The 15,078-nt window shown below is 49.2% G+C and overlaps 1 protein-coding gene across 6 annotated transcripts in view; it reads left to right on the top strand.

Annotated features, from left to right (window-relative positions):
• CASS4 (Cas scaffold protein family member 4) overlaps positions 1-15,004 on the top strand; it is a 38,394-nt gene extending 23,390 nt beyond the window's left edge. For 2 of the 6 annotated variants that reach the window (XM_084774406.1, XM_084774402.1), the window contains 4 exons: positions 4,014-4,115; positions 5,287-5,367; positions 7,376-8,704; positions 13,176-15,004. In XM_084774406.1, the coding sequence (XP_084630532.1) occupies positions 4,014-4,115; positions 5,287-5,367; positions 7,376-8,704; positions 13,176-13,586 (1,923 nt within the window). In that variant the 3' untranslated portion in view covers positions 13,587-15,004. Of the gene's footprint in view, positions 1-4,013; positions 4,116-5,286; positions 5,368-7,375; positions 8,705-10,806; positions 10,882-13,175 lie in introns of all 6 variants that reach the window. The other 4 variants (XM_084774407.1, XM_084774403.1, XM_084774404.1 and 1 more) reach the window with 4 other exon arrangements.
• Positions 15,005-15,078: the final 74 nt, after the last annotated feature.

Raw genomic sequence — 15,078 nt, 5'->3', positions numbered from 1 at the left:
CCTGGGGAACGTCCCTGCCTTTTCTCCTAACTGCATTCGGGTGGGCGTCCTCCTCCTCCTCTCCCTTTCCCTCCTCCCCCTCTTCTCCTTGTTCCCCTTTTTTCTTCTCTTCCTCTCTTCCTCCTCTCCCTCCTGCTCTTCCTCCTTCTCCTTTCTTTCTTCTCCTCCTCCTTCCTCTTCTCCTCCTCTCCCTCCTTCTTTCATTTTAAAGGGCTGGTGTCCTGCCTCCCTTGACTTCAGAGGCAGGTACTAGCATTAGGAATTATGAGCACTAGGAACTCTCCAGAACCCTGTGTCTCTTCTCATATTGGGAGAGCACTCGACTGATGACATTGAAGGAACAAGTCATTTCACCGGTTCCGTTTATGTATTTATGTATTATGTATACAATGTTCCACCTGTATGTGCACCTGCAGGCCGGAAGAGGGCACCAGATCTCATCATAGATGGTTGTGAGCCACCATGTGGTTGCTGGGAACTGGACTCAGGACCTCTGGAAGAGCAGCCAGTGCTCTTAACCTCTGAGCCATCTCTCCAGCCCACCGGTTCCTTCTATACCAGAGCCAGTCTCCCAAGATTCAGAGTGGCCCCCACGTTAAAAACCAAGGTGGCTGGAACATATTTGTCATGAGAGTTTCATGTATGTGTCAGAAATACATGTAGGTATGTCCAACAGGGTGAGGCCTCTGAGTGCCTTTGGATTAAAATAGCTCTCTGTGTGTGCTACACAAGAGGCTATGGATTCCTGGGAGGTGAAACTGCCCATCCTGGCCAGCCCGATGTGAACCCAGGGAGAGAACTAAAGCTTTCAAGTCAGTCTGTGTCTGCCTGTCTCCCTTACAGTAAAGACAGATCTTTATCCTCAGCATCTCTGCTTTCTGGGTGGCTTTTTTTTTTTTTTAAGTGATCATGGCTGAAGCTACTCGTTTTCACCCAGTGAGTCCTAGGAATTGAGCTCAGGTCATCAAACTTAGCAGCAAGCACCTCTACCCACGGGAGCCACCTCTCTAGCCCTGGTGCTAACCTTTCTGCAGAGCTCCTGTCAGTTTGTTACCTTCAGACCCTAGAGGCATAGCTCAGCTACTAGCATCCACACTAACAGAACAAAAGCATCTCCCAGGAGCCCATGCCCCGCCCCGCCCCCTCCCCACTCCCCCTCTCCCCTCCCCCCTCCATCCCCTGGAACCTCATTCCCCAGGAAAACCACTCTTCGGAGTTTTTGTTTTACTTTCATCCCGACTTCCTTTTGTGTGTGACTTAGAACACACACAAAACCACACAGAGGACACGTTTTCCATTCTGAGAAGGGACTCTTTGGTATTTCAAGTGTAAAGGGACGGATTTCCTGCCGATCCTCACTTGGAATTGTGTCCTTCTGCCTCTGTAAGCTTTGGAAACCACAGCTCTGAGGACTGTCCCCATCTGAAATGTAACACCACCACTCCCACCCGCCAAAAGGGACATTTTTGAAGTGGCACACACAGGAAAGTCCCTGGGTGAACTGTAGGTGCTCCCACAGTCACATGTAACCCACAAACGATACATTTGCATAAAATGGGCCTGAAGTCCTGAGGGACTCGGCAAGGAAGGACTTGGAAAAGGTCTAAGAGGGAGGGGCAGGGGAAAGCTGGGTGTGGATTTAATTCAAAATGCAATCAAAGGATTGATAAGTTTGATCCTGGGTCAGTCAGCCTAGGACCATCGGGGACAGAACCAGGCTTTGATTTTTCTAATAGGTGTATATATATACATGTGTGATTGTGTGCGACTGTGTTTATGGGTGTGTACACTCATTTGCGTGTATAGATGAGAATGTGGGCATATACATGGAGAGGTCAGAGGTCAGCCTCAAGTTGTCCACCTTGCTTTGTTTTGTTATTTTAAGGCAACATTTAAGCCCAGCATGATGGAACACATCATTAATCCAAACCTGGAGGAGGCAGCTCCAGGTGAATCTCTGTGGGCTTGAGGCTGTTCAGCCTGGTCTACGTAGCAAGTTCCAGGCCAGCTGGGACTAAAGAGTGAAATCCTGTCTCAAAAACAAACAAGCAAAACCCCTCCCCTGCATTTATTTGAGGCACATGCTTGCCACATATGGGAAAGTCAGAGTTCAATTTACTAGAGTTCTCTCCTTCCACTGTTTGTCCTGGCTTGGTGGTGAGCGCCTTTACCCAATGAGAGAGCCCTCTCACCAGCTGTATCTTGTTTTTTGGGACAAGGTCTCCCACTTGCTTGGAACTTGCCCATTCTGCTAAGCTTGATGGTCAGGGGTCCCCACCTCCTTAGTGCTAGGGTTACAAATGGATACAGCCATGCCCAGCTATTTTTGTTTGTTTGTTTAAGACAGGGTTTCTCTGTGTAGCCCTGGGCATTTGTGAGCTCACTCTGTAGACCAGGCTGGTCTCGAACCACAAAGATCCACCTGACTCTTCCTCCCAAGTGCTGGGATTAAAGGTGTGTGCTGTCACCACTGCCACCACCACCACCACCACTACCACCCAGCCTGCCCGGCTATTTTTACAAAGGTTCTGGGGATTGAACTTAAGTATTCATGTTTGCAAAGCAAGTACTTTACTGACTGAGCCATCTTTGAAGCCAGAGTTCAGAAGATTGCTGAACCCAGGGAGCTGGAGGCATCTCACAAGCAGCTGCAGACTTATAATGTGAGGGAAAGGTGGGTTTAGGTAAAACACGACAGACAAGGTGTTGGACAGCTTGCAGCACTTAAGATAAGTCCTGCTCCTGGGAACCAGGTCCCTTGTGAATAAGAAAGTGGTTGTCATATAGAGAAAGTGTGGTTTTGGGCCCTGGATGGCTGCAGTGTGTACTTGGAGAGATTTGTGTCATATGGCTTTGTGGCAGCTTTATCCAGCAGCTGGGGGACAGCCAGGGACAGTTTCCATGGGATACTGTGTCTTTATTCACCAAGTCATCCCAAGGTTGGGTCCTAGGGATAGTGATAAAGAAAGGGACCCTGGCCTGGTCCTCAGAAGCTGCTCCTCAGCCTGGATTGTACCTCCCATCCCATCTCCACATTAAAATCCTGGCTCCCCACCCCAAAGGTCCAACTTGGAAAGTACCCGACACAATGCCTGGTTCTGTGGGACCTAGTTAGGTGCTCCATCTTCCTCTGGGATCTCAGTAACTTTAATTTTTTTTTCCTCTCTTACCTTACTCCTCAGCCTGTGGCTTTGGTATGACATGTCCTATTGTGTACTGTGTTGTCCCATGACAATATTGTACTGTATTGTACATTTTCCTTTGTATTGTAAGTTCTGGAAACTGTAACATTTAGCCTATTAAAACAAAACAAAACAAAACAAGGCAGGAAGTGCAGCTCAGTTGGTAAAGTGCCTGCCTAACATACATGAAGCCCTGGGTAAACCCTAGGTAAACCCTGGGTTTGATCCTGAGTATCATATAAAACCAGGCAAAGTTGGTACATGACTGTAATTCTAGCCCTTGGGATGGAGACCAAAAATAAAAATTAAAAAAAAAAATAGGGCTTTAAAGTAATCTTTGGCTTCATAGGGTGTTTGAGGCTGGCCTCCAATCCTGAGACACGTTTGTTTACCGCAGGCTCCCAGGGCCCCCTCTGCACTCAGTTCACCAGGCATGCGCACCAAGAATCCATATTCTAACCCACTTCCCAGGTGGATCTGATGCAGGCACTGTGGTCCTCCTTGTAAGGAAGACATGCCCATCACCATGGGCCCCACCTGCCAGCATCCCATGCTTCCTAGACTCCAACAGGTACTTCCAACCTTTGACATTATCACTTACAACATTTATGCTTGAGAACTATATAATCAAGTTTTTAAAGCTTGCAGAAACCCTTACAATGTTTTACATAACTGTAGGGTTATGTGTTGGGCTGCAGTCACAGCTAGCCTCAGCCTGTAATGGCCTCAGGATGGCCCCACCTGCTAGTGACAAACACTCAATGCTGTCGTTGTTGTCCAGAAGGTGACTTGGATCTTGGCCCTCTTGACTCCGTTCTTCTTCTTTCCTAGACCCTCTTCGAGCTTCCCAGACCCACAAGGGCCTCGTTGCCGACTCTCCCTTCCCAGGTATATGATGTGCCCGCCCAGAGGCTCGTCTCCTCCACCCTTAAGGTGAGCCTCACTCTGCAACCCTTCCCCACCTGAGCCTTGGTGCCCAGTCTCTGGGTTCCCCGTGTCGTTTGGCTTTTCAGCTTCCTTCATTCTGAAGGCTGACTCCCTTAAGATGAGCTGCCAGTATTTACTTGGGTGACTGCTGGGATGTGTGTGAGCCTGTACCCCTGCACCCCACCCCCAGACCTTCAGCTATGAAGGCGCTTTTTAAAGCGTCAAGTCCATCACCATAATGGAATTCATTATTATGTACGCTTACTATATGTTAATTACAGGCCTTAGGGTTGGGGAAGTGGCACTATAGATAAACTGCTTGTGTTACAAGTATATGAAGACTGCCAGGTGTGTGCCCACGCCTTTAATCCCAGCACTCAGGAGGCTGAGGTAGGCGGATGGCTGTGAGTTCGAGGCCAGCCTGGTCTACAAAGCGAGTCCAGGACAGCCAAGGCTACACAGAGAAACCCTGTCTTAGACAAAACAAAACAAAAACCAACCAATGAAACAACAGCAACAACAACAACAAAAGCAAGTGTATGAAGACCTGAGCTCAGATCCCCAGAACCCACACAAAGCCAGGCACGGTACTGAGGCTCTCAGCCCAGTGTTTTTATGGTGAAATGGGAAGTGGAGACAGGAGAATCCCCAGTCCCAGCTCCACACGTGGGTCATGGTACATATATGCCCATGCTTAAACATATACAGAGAGAGAGAGAGAGAGAGAGAGAGAGAGAGAGAGAGAGAGGTATAGATAGAGACACAGAGACAGAGACACACACAGAGAAAGAGAGACAGAGAGAAAGAAAGACACAGAGACACAGAGAGACACAGACACACACACAGACACAGAGACAGACAGACACAGAGACACAGAGAGACACAGAGAAAGAGACACAGAGAGGGGGGAGGGGAACAGAGAGAGAGGGGCAGAGAGACAGGGAGATAGACATAGACACAGAGAAAAAGATACAGAGTTAATTTTAGTTTAAAAAGAGTAGTTAAGGTTGGTGGTTGAGCATGCCTATCATAGCATAAGACACACACTTGCCCATAAGCCTCCAAGTGTCCATGGATTCGTGTCTTTCATTAGAGAAAACACTGAACTTAGGGATTTGTGTGGGAAACCCTTCAAAAAGAGAAATCAAACTTGCCCTTCTTTGTGGCCTTTCCCTAGAAGCCAGAAAAACAGCAGTTCTATGACATACCCACCAGCTCCCAGAAGGCAGCGCTCCACCCCTCCTCCAGCCAGGCGAGTGTAAGTATCAACAGAGTGGGGATGGGGAACGAGGTGGCTGAGCATCCTCTGGGAACTTTATTAGCTATGATCTTCCTGCTGCTGTGATGCAATACCCGAGGCCAGCAGCTTATGGAGAGGGAAGGTTTACTTCATCTCACTGTTTCAGAGTTGGCTGGTTGCTTTGGAAACTGTGTTGTGGCGCAGTTCCTCTCAGTGAGAGCATGTGGTAGAAGAAGCTGCTTGCTCTATGGAGGCTAGGGAGCAAAGAGAAAGGAGCAGAGAGGGTTGGAGTCCCAGCATCCCCTTCAAGATGAAGGCCTTGATGGCTCAACTGCCATCTGCGAGGCCTCACTTTCCAAAGGTTTCATTACTTTCCAACAGCAGCACAGGCTGAGGACCAAGCCCTCAACATGGGGGAACATTCTGACATTCCGACATACCGGAAGTCAGGTGCCAGGTCCTCATAGCTGGCTCTGCTGCACTGGGGACGAAATCCCTCCTTGCCCTGGTGTTCTGGACTAGGGCAGTGGGCTAGGGGTGGCTCTGTTGGTAAGTGTTTGTCTTGCAAGCATGAATACATGAGTTTAAATCCCCTATGCTCACATCTTTTGTTTAAATGTGGAGCTGGAGCATTGGCTAAGAGCATCACTCCTCTTCCTGAGGTCCCAAGTTGCCAGCATCCACACGACTGCTCAGGGCCATCTGTAATTCCAGTCCCAGGGGGTCTGATGCTCTTTTTTTAGCCTCTGTGAGTAGCAGGTGTGCACATGGTACGCATACATGCAGGCAAAGACCCATATACATAAAAATAATATTTATTTTAAAATACTGGGCACAAGCCAGCAGTCCCAGAGCAGTTGGGGTAAAGATGGGGCAAGGGGACCGATTGCTAGAGCTGGTGGACCAGAGAGTCTAGAGAGTTTTAGGTTCAGTGAGAGACCCTGTCTCAAAAAACATGGTGAAGAGTGATAGAGGAAGCGGATGCCAATGTACATCTCTGGCCTCTACAAACACATGCACAAACACATGCACACATGCATGCATGCATGCATGCATGTGCACACATGTACACACAGACAGACAGAAAGAGAAGGAGAGAGGGAGAGAGCAGGATAAGCTAAGTGTTGGTGTGGATAAGTCATTTAACTTCCTCATGCCTCCATTCTTACTACAGGTGTTCTGGAATATTCTGTGAGATCATTTGTATAGCACACAGAGAAAAAGCTCAGTAGGTGCTGTAGAGAGCACATAGACATAGATCATGCTCTTACCTCTACTTGGAGGGACATCATTTGAGGGTCCTCATGAGCATTTGTCATTGCATTCTACCACATGTGTCCCACAGGCATGCTCCTGTCCAAGGTCAGGATTAGGGGATTGCCCTATACTGATGCATTTCAGCAATACTATGAGTGATGCATGGAAGTTTCTTAGATCTAGAAGGAAACTTAAATGCCCATTAGAGGCCTAGGGACAAATGGGGCTACAAGGGGTATGAGTGGGTTTTCTAAACCCAGGGGAAGAAAAGCAACTCAGGAAGGTGGATGCTTTGTGAGTTCCTTTTGCTGTGACAAAGCACCGTGACCGAGGTAACTTATAAAATAAAGCACTTAATGGGGGTTATGCTTCCAGAGCCCATACTAGCATTAGGAAGGTGCGGGAGCAAGAACAGCTGGAAGCTTACATCTCGAACCATAAACAGAGGGCAGAGAGAACACAGGGGATGGTGGGAGAAAGCTTTCCCATGTGACCCATCTCCTCCTATAATGTCACATCTAATCCTCCCAGATAGTTTGGTCAACTGAGAGCCAATATTCAAACGTATGAGCCCATGGGGGCTGCTCTTGTTCAAACCACCATGGACATACAGACAAAGATAAATCAAAAGGAGGTGAAGCCAGACTGTGACACGAGCAGTGGGGAGCCACTGAGGGAACCTGAGCAAGTGGCACTCAGGTGTGAGGAGCCTGTCTGGCTCTCCCTGGATTGCTACTAACAGGCATAACTTTGTGTGGTTCTTCCCCAGGGACAGAGAGCTATGCTGGCACCAACTATCACTTTCAGACAAGGTGGTGACTACAACCCCTTACCCAGCCCTCAGAAATCAGAATGGATCCATGACACTCCAATGGTGCTGGGAAAGGCCGATGTCAGAAATGTGTCTCTGACTAGTGTCACCAAAGAATCGGGGTCCAGCGCCATTCCAGGCTCCTCCACCAGTGTCAGCCACACTGGAGCTGTGACCCTCCCCCGACAGCTGGGGGACACTGTGCAGAAGAAAGGCAGCCTTCCAGAGGAGCCTTCCTATGCCTTCCCAAGACCCAGGGGCTCACTTCCTTCTGACGAAGGCAGCGGCTACCAGGTCCCTTCCAGCTTTCTCATTCCCAGAGTGGAGCAGCAGAACACGAAGCCTAACATTTACGACACCCCTAAAACCATGCAGGGTGTCTCTCACAACGCCCCTAAAACCATGCAGGGTGTCTCTCACAACGCCCCTAAAGCCGTGCAGGGCGTGTCTCGGGCTGGAAAGGAGCTGGAGAGAGGCAGAGAGACTCCAGAGAATGTCCCTTGGATGTCCAGGCAGACCAATTCCCCATCTCCTGATTCAGACCGACTGTCTGTTGCCAGCTCAGACAGCAGAGCGAGTGTGGTGTCTTCCTGTTCCTCCATATCCACGGACTCCTCCCTGGGCTCCTCCTCAGAGGACTCAGCCAAGGAGCTATGGATGGACATAGACGTTGCCAGAGACACAGCAATGGCCCTGCAGCACAAAGTGGCCAGCTCAGCGGCTGGCCTGCTGCTCTTCGTTAGCAGGACTTGGAGGTTCAGAGACTCCCTGGAGGCCAACATCGAGACAATCCGAAGGGCCGCTGACCACATCGAAGAATCCTTAAGAGAGTTTCTGGATTTTGCCCGAGGGATTGGTGGGATGGCCTGCAACCTCACGGACAGCCACCTGCAGGCCAGGATTAGAGACCAGCTCCAGACAATCTGCAGCTCCTACCAGGCTCTGCTAGACGCCAAGGGAAGCCTGGACTGCTGCAACTGGTCCCTCGACGTTCTTGTGTCAGACAAAGTCCAAAACAGCTTGGATGACCTGGAGAGGTTTGTCATGGTGGCACGGATTGTTCCAGAAGACGTCAAGAGATTCACCTCCATTGTCATTGCCAATGGGAGGCTCCTTTTTAAACAGAACTGTGAGAGAGGAGAGGTGGAGTCCAAGTGTGAAAAATGCATCCAGTCTCCCCAAAGAGAAACTGAGTCCTGCCAAAAGAGCAGTCCCTTCAACCAACAAGTGGCAACCGAACACTCCCTTGAACTAGCAAAGAAAACTGGAGTGAATGTCTGTGGACAGGTGAGTTCAGGGTGACAAACAGTATACCTGGGGGGGGGGGCTTCATTTGTTACCCAAGATGGGCATCGCTGAGGGGGTGCTGGCCATATCGTCATGTAGGAGCGCCCTCCTGCACGCATGTATGGAAGCCAGAGCACAACCCTGGGTTATACCTCAGTGTCCCTCCCTGGCCAGGACATGGCCACGTAGGCTGAGCTGGCTGGACAGCAGGGCCTAGGGACCTGCCTTTCTCTGCCTCTCAGCACTGGAATGACATGTTTGTGCTCCCACATCCTACCTTTTCCCATGAGCTCCAGGGGCTGAGCCCAGGTCCTTGTACTTGCAAAGCACTTCACTGAGTGAAAGATCTCCCTGGCCCTCTTTGAATGTGTCTGCAGGTACTGTGCAGTGTGTGGTACAGTGGGTGTGGTATCTGCCTCTGTCATTTCCATCTGACTGTTTTATTGTTGTTTTGTTTTTCAGACAGGATCTCACTATGTAGACCAGGCTGTCCTGGAATCACAGAGATCTGCCTCCTGCCTCTGCCTCCTGCCTCTGCCTCTGCCTCCTGCCTCTGCCTCTGCCTCTTGCCTCCTGACCTCTGCCTCTGCCTCCTGAAGGCTGTGTTTAAAGGCATGCATCACCATGACTGGCACCAGTCTCTTTTTACTATTTATTGTTGAGACAGTATCTCCCTAAGTTGTTCAGGTGGGCTTTGAACTTGGGTCCCTCCCACCTTAACCTCCAGTCCTAGTTAGGGGTGACTGTCACTGTGATAAAACATCACAACCAAAAACAAAGTGCAGAGGAAAAGGTCTATTTGGCTTACACTTCCACATCATAGTCTAACACTGAAGGCAGTCGGGACAGGAACTCAAAAGCAGGGCAGAAGCCTGGAGGCAGGAGCTGATGCAGAGGCCATGGAGGGGTGCTGCCTACTGGCCTGTTTCACATGGCTTGATTAGACAGCTTTCTTACAGAACTCAGTACCATAGGAGGAAGGGCACCCGCCCACAATGGGCTGGGCCCTCCCACATCAATCACTAATTAAGAAAATACTATACAGGCTTGCCTACAGTCCAATCTTATGGGGGCAATCTCTCAACTGAGGCTCCCTCCTCTCCCATGACTCTAGCTTGTGTCAAGTTGACATAAAACAAGCCAGTGCATCTCCCAAGACGCTGGAATCACAGGCCTGTGCTGCTACCTGCCAGACTTCCACATGTCTAGGTTGAGTCGCTATAGACGTGTTTCTCGGAGTCAGAGGGGGACAGCACATATTCTCAGTGCTAGACTGACCAGTCAGCAGCCCCAGCAACTCCGAGAAGCACTTCTCTGGCTGGCTCCCTCTGGCCCCCACAAGGAGACACTTGAGTTCAGGATTCCCAGACTGCAGCAGGCCAGCAAGTGACTGTGACAAGCAGAGAGGTGGCACTTCCCAGGTTCTTCCAATGTGCCTGCTGATAGACAAGCCCTGACACATTCTAGAAAGCTGACTGGTTTTCATTTCCATTTGATCAGGCTACACTGATGGGCAGGACTCAGCCTGTGCTGCCAGAGCCAATGGATGCATCAATAGGCAGGAAATGAGCAAAATTTCACATTTAAAAGTAACCTTTTTTTTTTTTCCAAGACAGGGTTTCTCTGTGTAGCCTTGGCTGTCCTGGATTTGCTTTGTAGACCAGGTTGGCCTCGAACTCACAGCAAGCCACCTGCCTCTGCCTCCTGAGTGCTGGGATTACAGGCGTGCACCACCACTGTCCTGCATAAACTTAAAGCCAGGCAGTGGTGGTGCACTCCTTTAATCTTAGCACTTGGGAGGCAGAGGCAGGAGAAGCCAGCCTGGTCTATAGAGCGAGTTCCACAACAGCCAGAAGTGTTACATAAAGAAAGCCTCTCTCAAAACAAAACAAAACAGAAAAGTAAATTTAAGCTGGGCATAGTAGCACATGCCTTTAATCCCAGCACTCAGGAAGAAAGAAGGGGATGGCAAGGTCCAGGCCAGTCTAGGTGACACAGCAAGATCTTGGGGGTGTGGTGCTAGTGGTAGTGGGGCACAAAACCCACCAACCATAAAAGAGAAACAAAAAAAAGTGAACTTAAACAGTTATAGTAATTTGAAGTTACCTAACCTACAAGAGAAAGGAAGGCCCATCTTGGAAGGAAGGTCAAATGAAGACCAAGCTTTTGCCAGCATGGTAAGCCCTCGTGCTCCCCTGGTGCTCTAATGGGTGTGATCTTGTCCTGGAGCGCTCTCCTTGGCTGTGAAAATTCAGCGTTACAGCCTAGTCCATGTTTGCAACATCCACCTGCCTTTTGCTTTCTTTTTTTTTTTTTTTAAGATTTATTTATTATATGTATACAGTGCTCTGCCTGCATTACACCTGCATGCCAGAAGAGGGCACTATATGTCATCATAGATGGTTGTGAGCCACCATATGGTTGCTGGGAATTGAACTCAGGACCTTTGAAAGAGCAGCCAGTGCTCTTAACCTCTGAGCCATAGCTCCAGCCCTGTCTTTTGCTTTCTTTAGTAGTGGAAGGAGCCCTGAGGTCAAGCAGGAGCCCTAAGTGTCAGGGGAAATTTTCAGGTGCTCTTCAGGGCTATCATGGTAATTTTCTCTCTCCCTCTCCTCTTTCTTTGTATTTGGAATTGAATCTAAGGTTCTGTGTAAAGCAGGCAGAGACTACCACTGAGCAAGACCCCAGCCCGGCAACCCTTTCATGTTTGTGATGATAAGTGCAATGAAGCATTTTGGTTTATTATCTTCATGGTATCTTTGACAATTGATCAGTGTCTTTTAAACCAAGGATGTTCTCACCGTTTGTTTTTATCGGCTATCTTCTATGTATGGAAGAAGAGAATTGTCCTTTTACCAACTTAAATGTTTCCTCTAAATTAAATGAAGAACACTCAGTCCAGGGCTAGAGAGATGGCTCAGTGGGTAAGAGTGCTTGCTGTGAGAGCAAGCAGATCTAAGTTTGAATCCCCAGCACCCATGTGAAAAAGCTAGGCATGGCTGGCTACCACGAGCCTACAACCCCAGCACTAGAGGGTGGGTAGAGAGAGGCAGATTCTAGGAGCTCATTGGCCAGTTAGCCTAGCCAAAATGGGAACCTTCAGTTCTGTCAGAGACCTTATCTCAAGGCGATAAGACACGGACAGATTGGGGAAGAAATCTGACACCACCTTTTAGCCTCTGAACAGATGTGCACAAGCAATATATGTACACCCACATACATGCGTCATAACACACACACACACACACACACACACACACAGTGAGTCTATTTAAAATCCAAGTAAGAACCCAGACGATGTTGAGAGAGGCAAGGGAAATGGAGGTCACAGAAACTGTCGAGCTCTAGTGAACCACATCAACAACGGGGGCACTGGAGAGACTAAGAGAGTACACAGCTGTCCTTTGCCTTGGACAAAGCTATCTGCCTTCTCAGACACAGACAGGGCAGGAGTCCAAGTTTCTTAGCTCAGCTCCCCCAGCCCTTAGCACTCAGCTTCGGCTCTACCCAGCTGAAGCCACACTGTTTTGTCTCACGAGAAGAACGTCTTGACTTCCTAGCACTCTCAGCTTCTGATCTGTGGGGTCTCGACAGAGGCCAACAATCTGCAGCCCCAGGCAGCCCCCAGGTGACATGGAAGGGGCTGGTCCAGGGCCCACCTCTGCACAGCGCTGCTTCACACTAACAGGCTTTCCTCATTGGCTCCATGCGTGGGATGCAGCATTCGGCTTCCCAGGACCCCTGCCTGCTAACCATCCACAGCCCACATCAGTCCTTCATTAGGGGACAGCAGCAGCTCCCTCCCCCGGTCCATGGCCTAGGTACAGTTTTCAATTTCAGGCTAAGATGCTCACGATGCAATGTCTTGTGCTCTGTCCCACTGGTTCTACCCTCTGCCTGGAAAATGGGACTCACACAAAGGTCAGGCCAACCTTGACCTGGCACTCCAGAGAGTGGGAATAACACTTAGCTCTTTGCCCGCTTAAATGTTTGAAAGTTGCAAGTGTATCATTAGCGATGTGTTCCTTAGAACATGTTTCTTATGGTTATAGAGCTGGTTGAGTAAAATTATATGAACACATGTGTTACAGTGTATACATACACACACACACACACACATACAGTTGCCCACGGGTGCTGCTGGCTGCACACCTTTAATCCCAGCATTAGGGAGGCAGAGGCAGGAGAATCTCTGTGAGTTCCAGGACAGCCTGGTCTACAGAGTGAGTTCCAGCCAGCCAGGACTATACAGAAAAACCCCGTCTTGAAAAGAAGAAAGAAGAAAAGGAAGGAAGGAAGGAAGATTGATATTCATTTGTTAGAAAATGTCACAGCCAGCTCTCCATTTCCTTAACAAATTTGCTTTTTCTTATAAGGGTTCTTACAAATTGAGCTAAAACAGGAGTAGAAAGGCAACCATATCCTGCTGGTGGTTTGGGCTCTTATGTGTTTTCTCCTTCCTCTTTTCTAGGGTTCTGTATCTCTCACCTCTCCACCTCCCAGGCGGCAGAGCACAGAGCGGAAGGTCCATCTGTCGGAGCACTGCAGGCTCTATTTCGGAGCACTCTTCAAAGCCATTGGTGTCTTTGCCAGCAGCCTCAGCAACAGCCAGCCCCCCGAGGTCTTCATCACTCAAAGCAAGCTGGTCATCACAGTCGGGCAGAAGCTGGTGGACACGCTGTGCAGTGAGACCCAGGAGAAGGATGACCGCAACGAGATCCTGCGTGGCAGCAGTCACCTATGCGAACTGCTCAAGGACCTGGCGCTGGCCACCAAGAACGCAGTCATCAAGTACCCTAGCCCCAGTGCCCTGGGCCACCTCCAGGCAGAGGTGGAGAAACTAAAGCACCAGTCTCGGAAATTCAGAGACACACTGGACTGAAAGCCTTCCCATCTTCTCCTACAGAGGTCAACTTCTGACTAGCTTCACACCCACAGCTGGTGCCACTCTGTCCTGTGGAAAAGCCAGAGGTCTCGCAGCTGGTATTAGTAAGTGGCTAAGCCTCTGAAGGACACTGGCTGACCACAAGGAGGTCAAGAGAGGCAGGTGACAAGTCAGGACCTTGAGATGTTGAACTCACTCACTGTGCCAGGTGTACAGCATCAAAGTGAAAGAGGCATTGTAGAAGCCATGTTTTGTGTCAGCCACAGGTGTGGGTGTGGGTGTGGGTGGGTGTTTACAGTCATTCTACACTTATTAGGCAGCACATACAGACAAGTTAAAGGGGCTGAAGTGGTATCTGTGTATCAGAGGCTCTGCCCTCACATAATAGGCAAACAGGTGAAGGGATAAAGAAATGTCTCCAGTGTATTGGCTGCTACGGAGAAAAGAAAGTTGGGGGGGAAAGGAGAATGGAGAAGAAGTGAACTTATTTTCAAAGGATTAATTTCTGTTGCACTCATTAGAAAACTGCAGAGGTTGGTGTTGCACACCATCAAGCTCAGCACTCAGAGGCAGAAACAGGCAGGCCGCAGTGGGGGCCAGACTGGTCCACAGTGAGTCCCAAGCCAAAGAAAGATATATAGTGAGAACATGGTTTGTTTGCTTGTTTTTGTTTTCATTTTCACACAGAGAAAGGGTTTCTCTGTGTAGCCTTGGCTGTCCTGGAACTCACTCTCTGTAGACCAAGCTGGCCTCAAACTCACAGAGGTCTGACTGCCTCTGCCTTCCAAGTGCTGGCATTAAAGGTGTGCTCGACCACTGCCTGGCTGAGAGCATGTTTGGTTTGTTTTTTTTTTTTAAAGCCCCTCCAAAAGTAACCAGAGTTTGCCTTTTTTTTTTTTTGTCAGTAGGTTTGGATTAAAATTGTGAGATGTACACATATGGTACATGCACATGCGTGTGTACATGTGTGCATTTGTGTGTGTGTTGCTAGAAACTGAATCCAGGGTTTCCCAAATGTGAAGCATGTACTTTGCTACTAATATTGACCCCGAGTCTCCCCCACCAAATGTACTTTGGCTCTGCTACCTCACCCCAAAGGTGATTGTTACATGTTCTGTTGGGTCCCCTACTAACTTATTTTGTACGTTACAAAGCCTGCATCGATCGGTACCACTGCTCAGTTAGAGCAGGTTTGCACTTCCCTGCTCTCAGATTGGCTTTAGTGTTTATCTATCACCATGGGTTTAATCACTTTTGCAAGGCCCCAAGAGATGGCTGGGGGGAGCGGGGGAGGCACCTACTGCCAATCTGGATTATCCTAGGGACCCACGTGGTGGAAGGAAAGAAGTAACATGATAACTGCCTTTGGACAGACAGACACACACATACAAAACCCCTAAGCTGAAATTAAAAAGTTAAAATGTGTGCACGCCAGCAGCAATCCTTTCTTTGGACCAGTCTCCAAGCCGCATCGCCTGAGTGCTGATAC

Source organism: Acomys minous, assembly GCF_964271855.1.
Source record: "Acomys minous genome assembly, chromosome: 3".
NCBI classification, from domain to species: Eukaryota; Metazoa; Chordata; class Mammalia; order Rodentia; family Muridae; genus Acomys; species Acomys minous.
The sequence above is the reverse complement of the archived record's forward strand: the minus strand, read 5'-3'. Positions and strand labels throughout refer to the sequence as shown.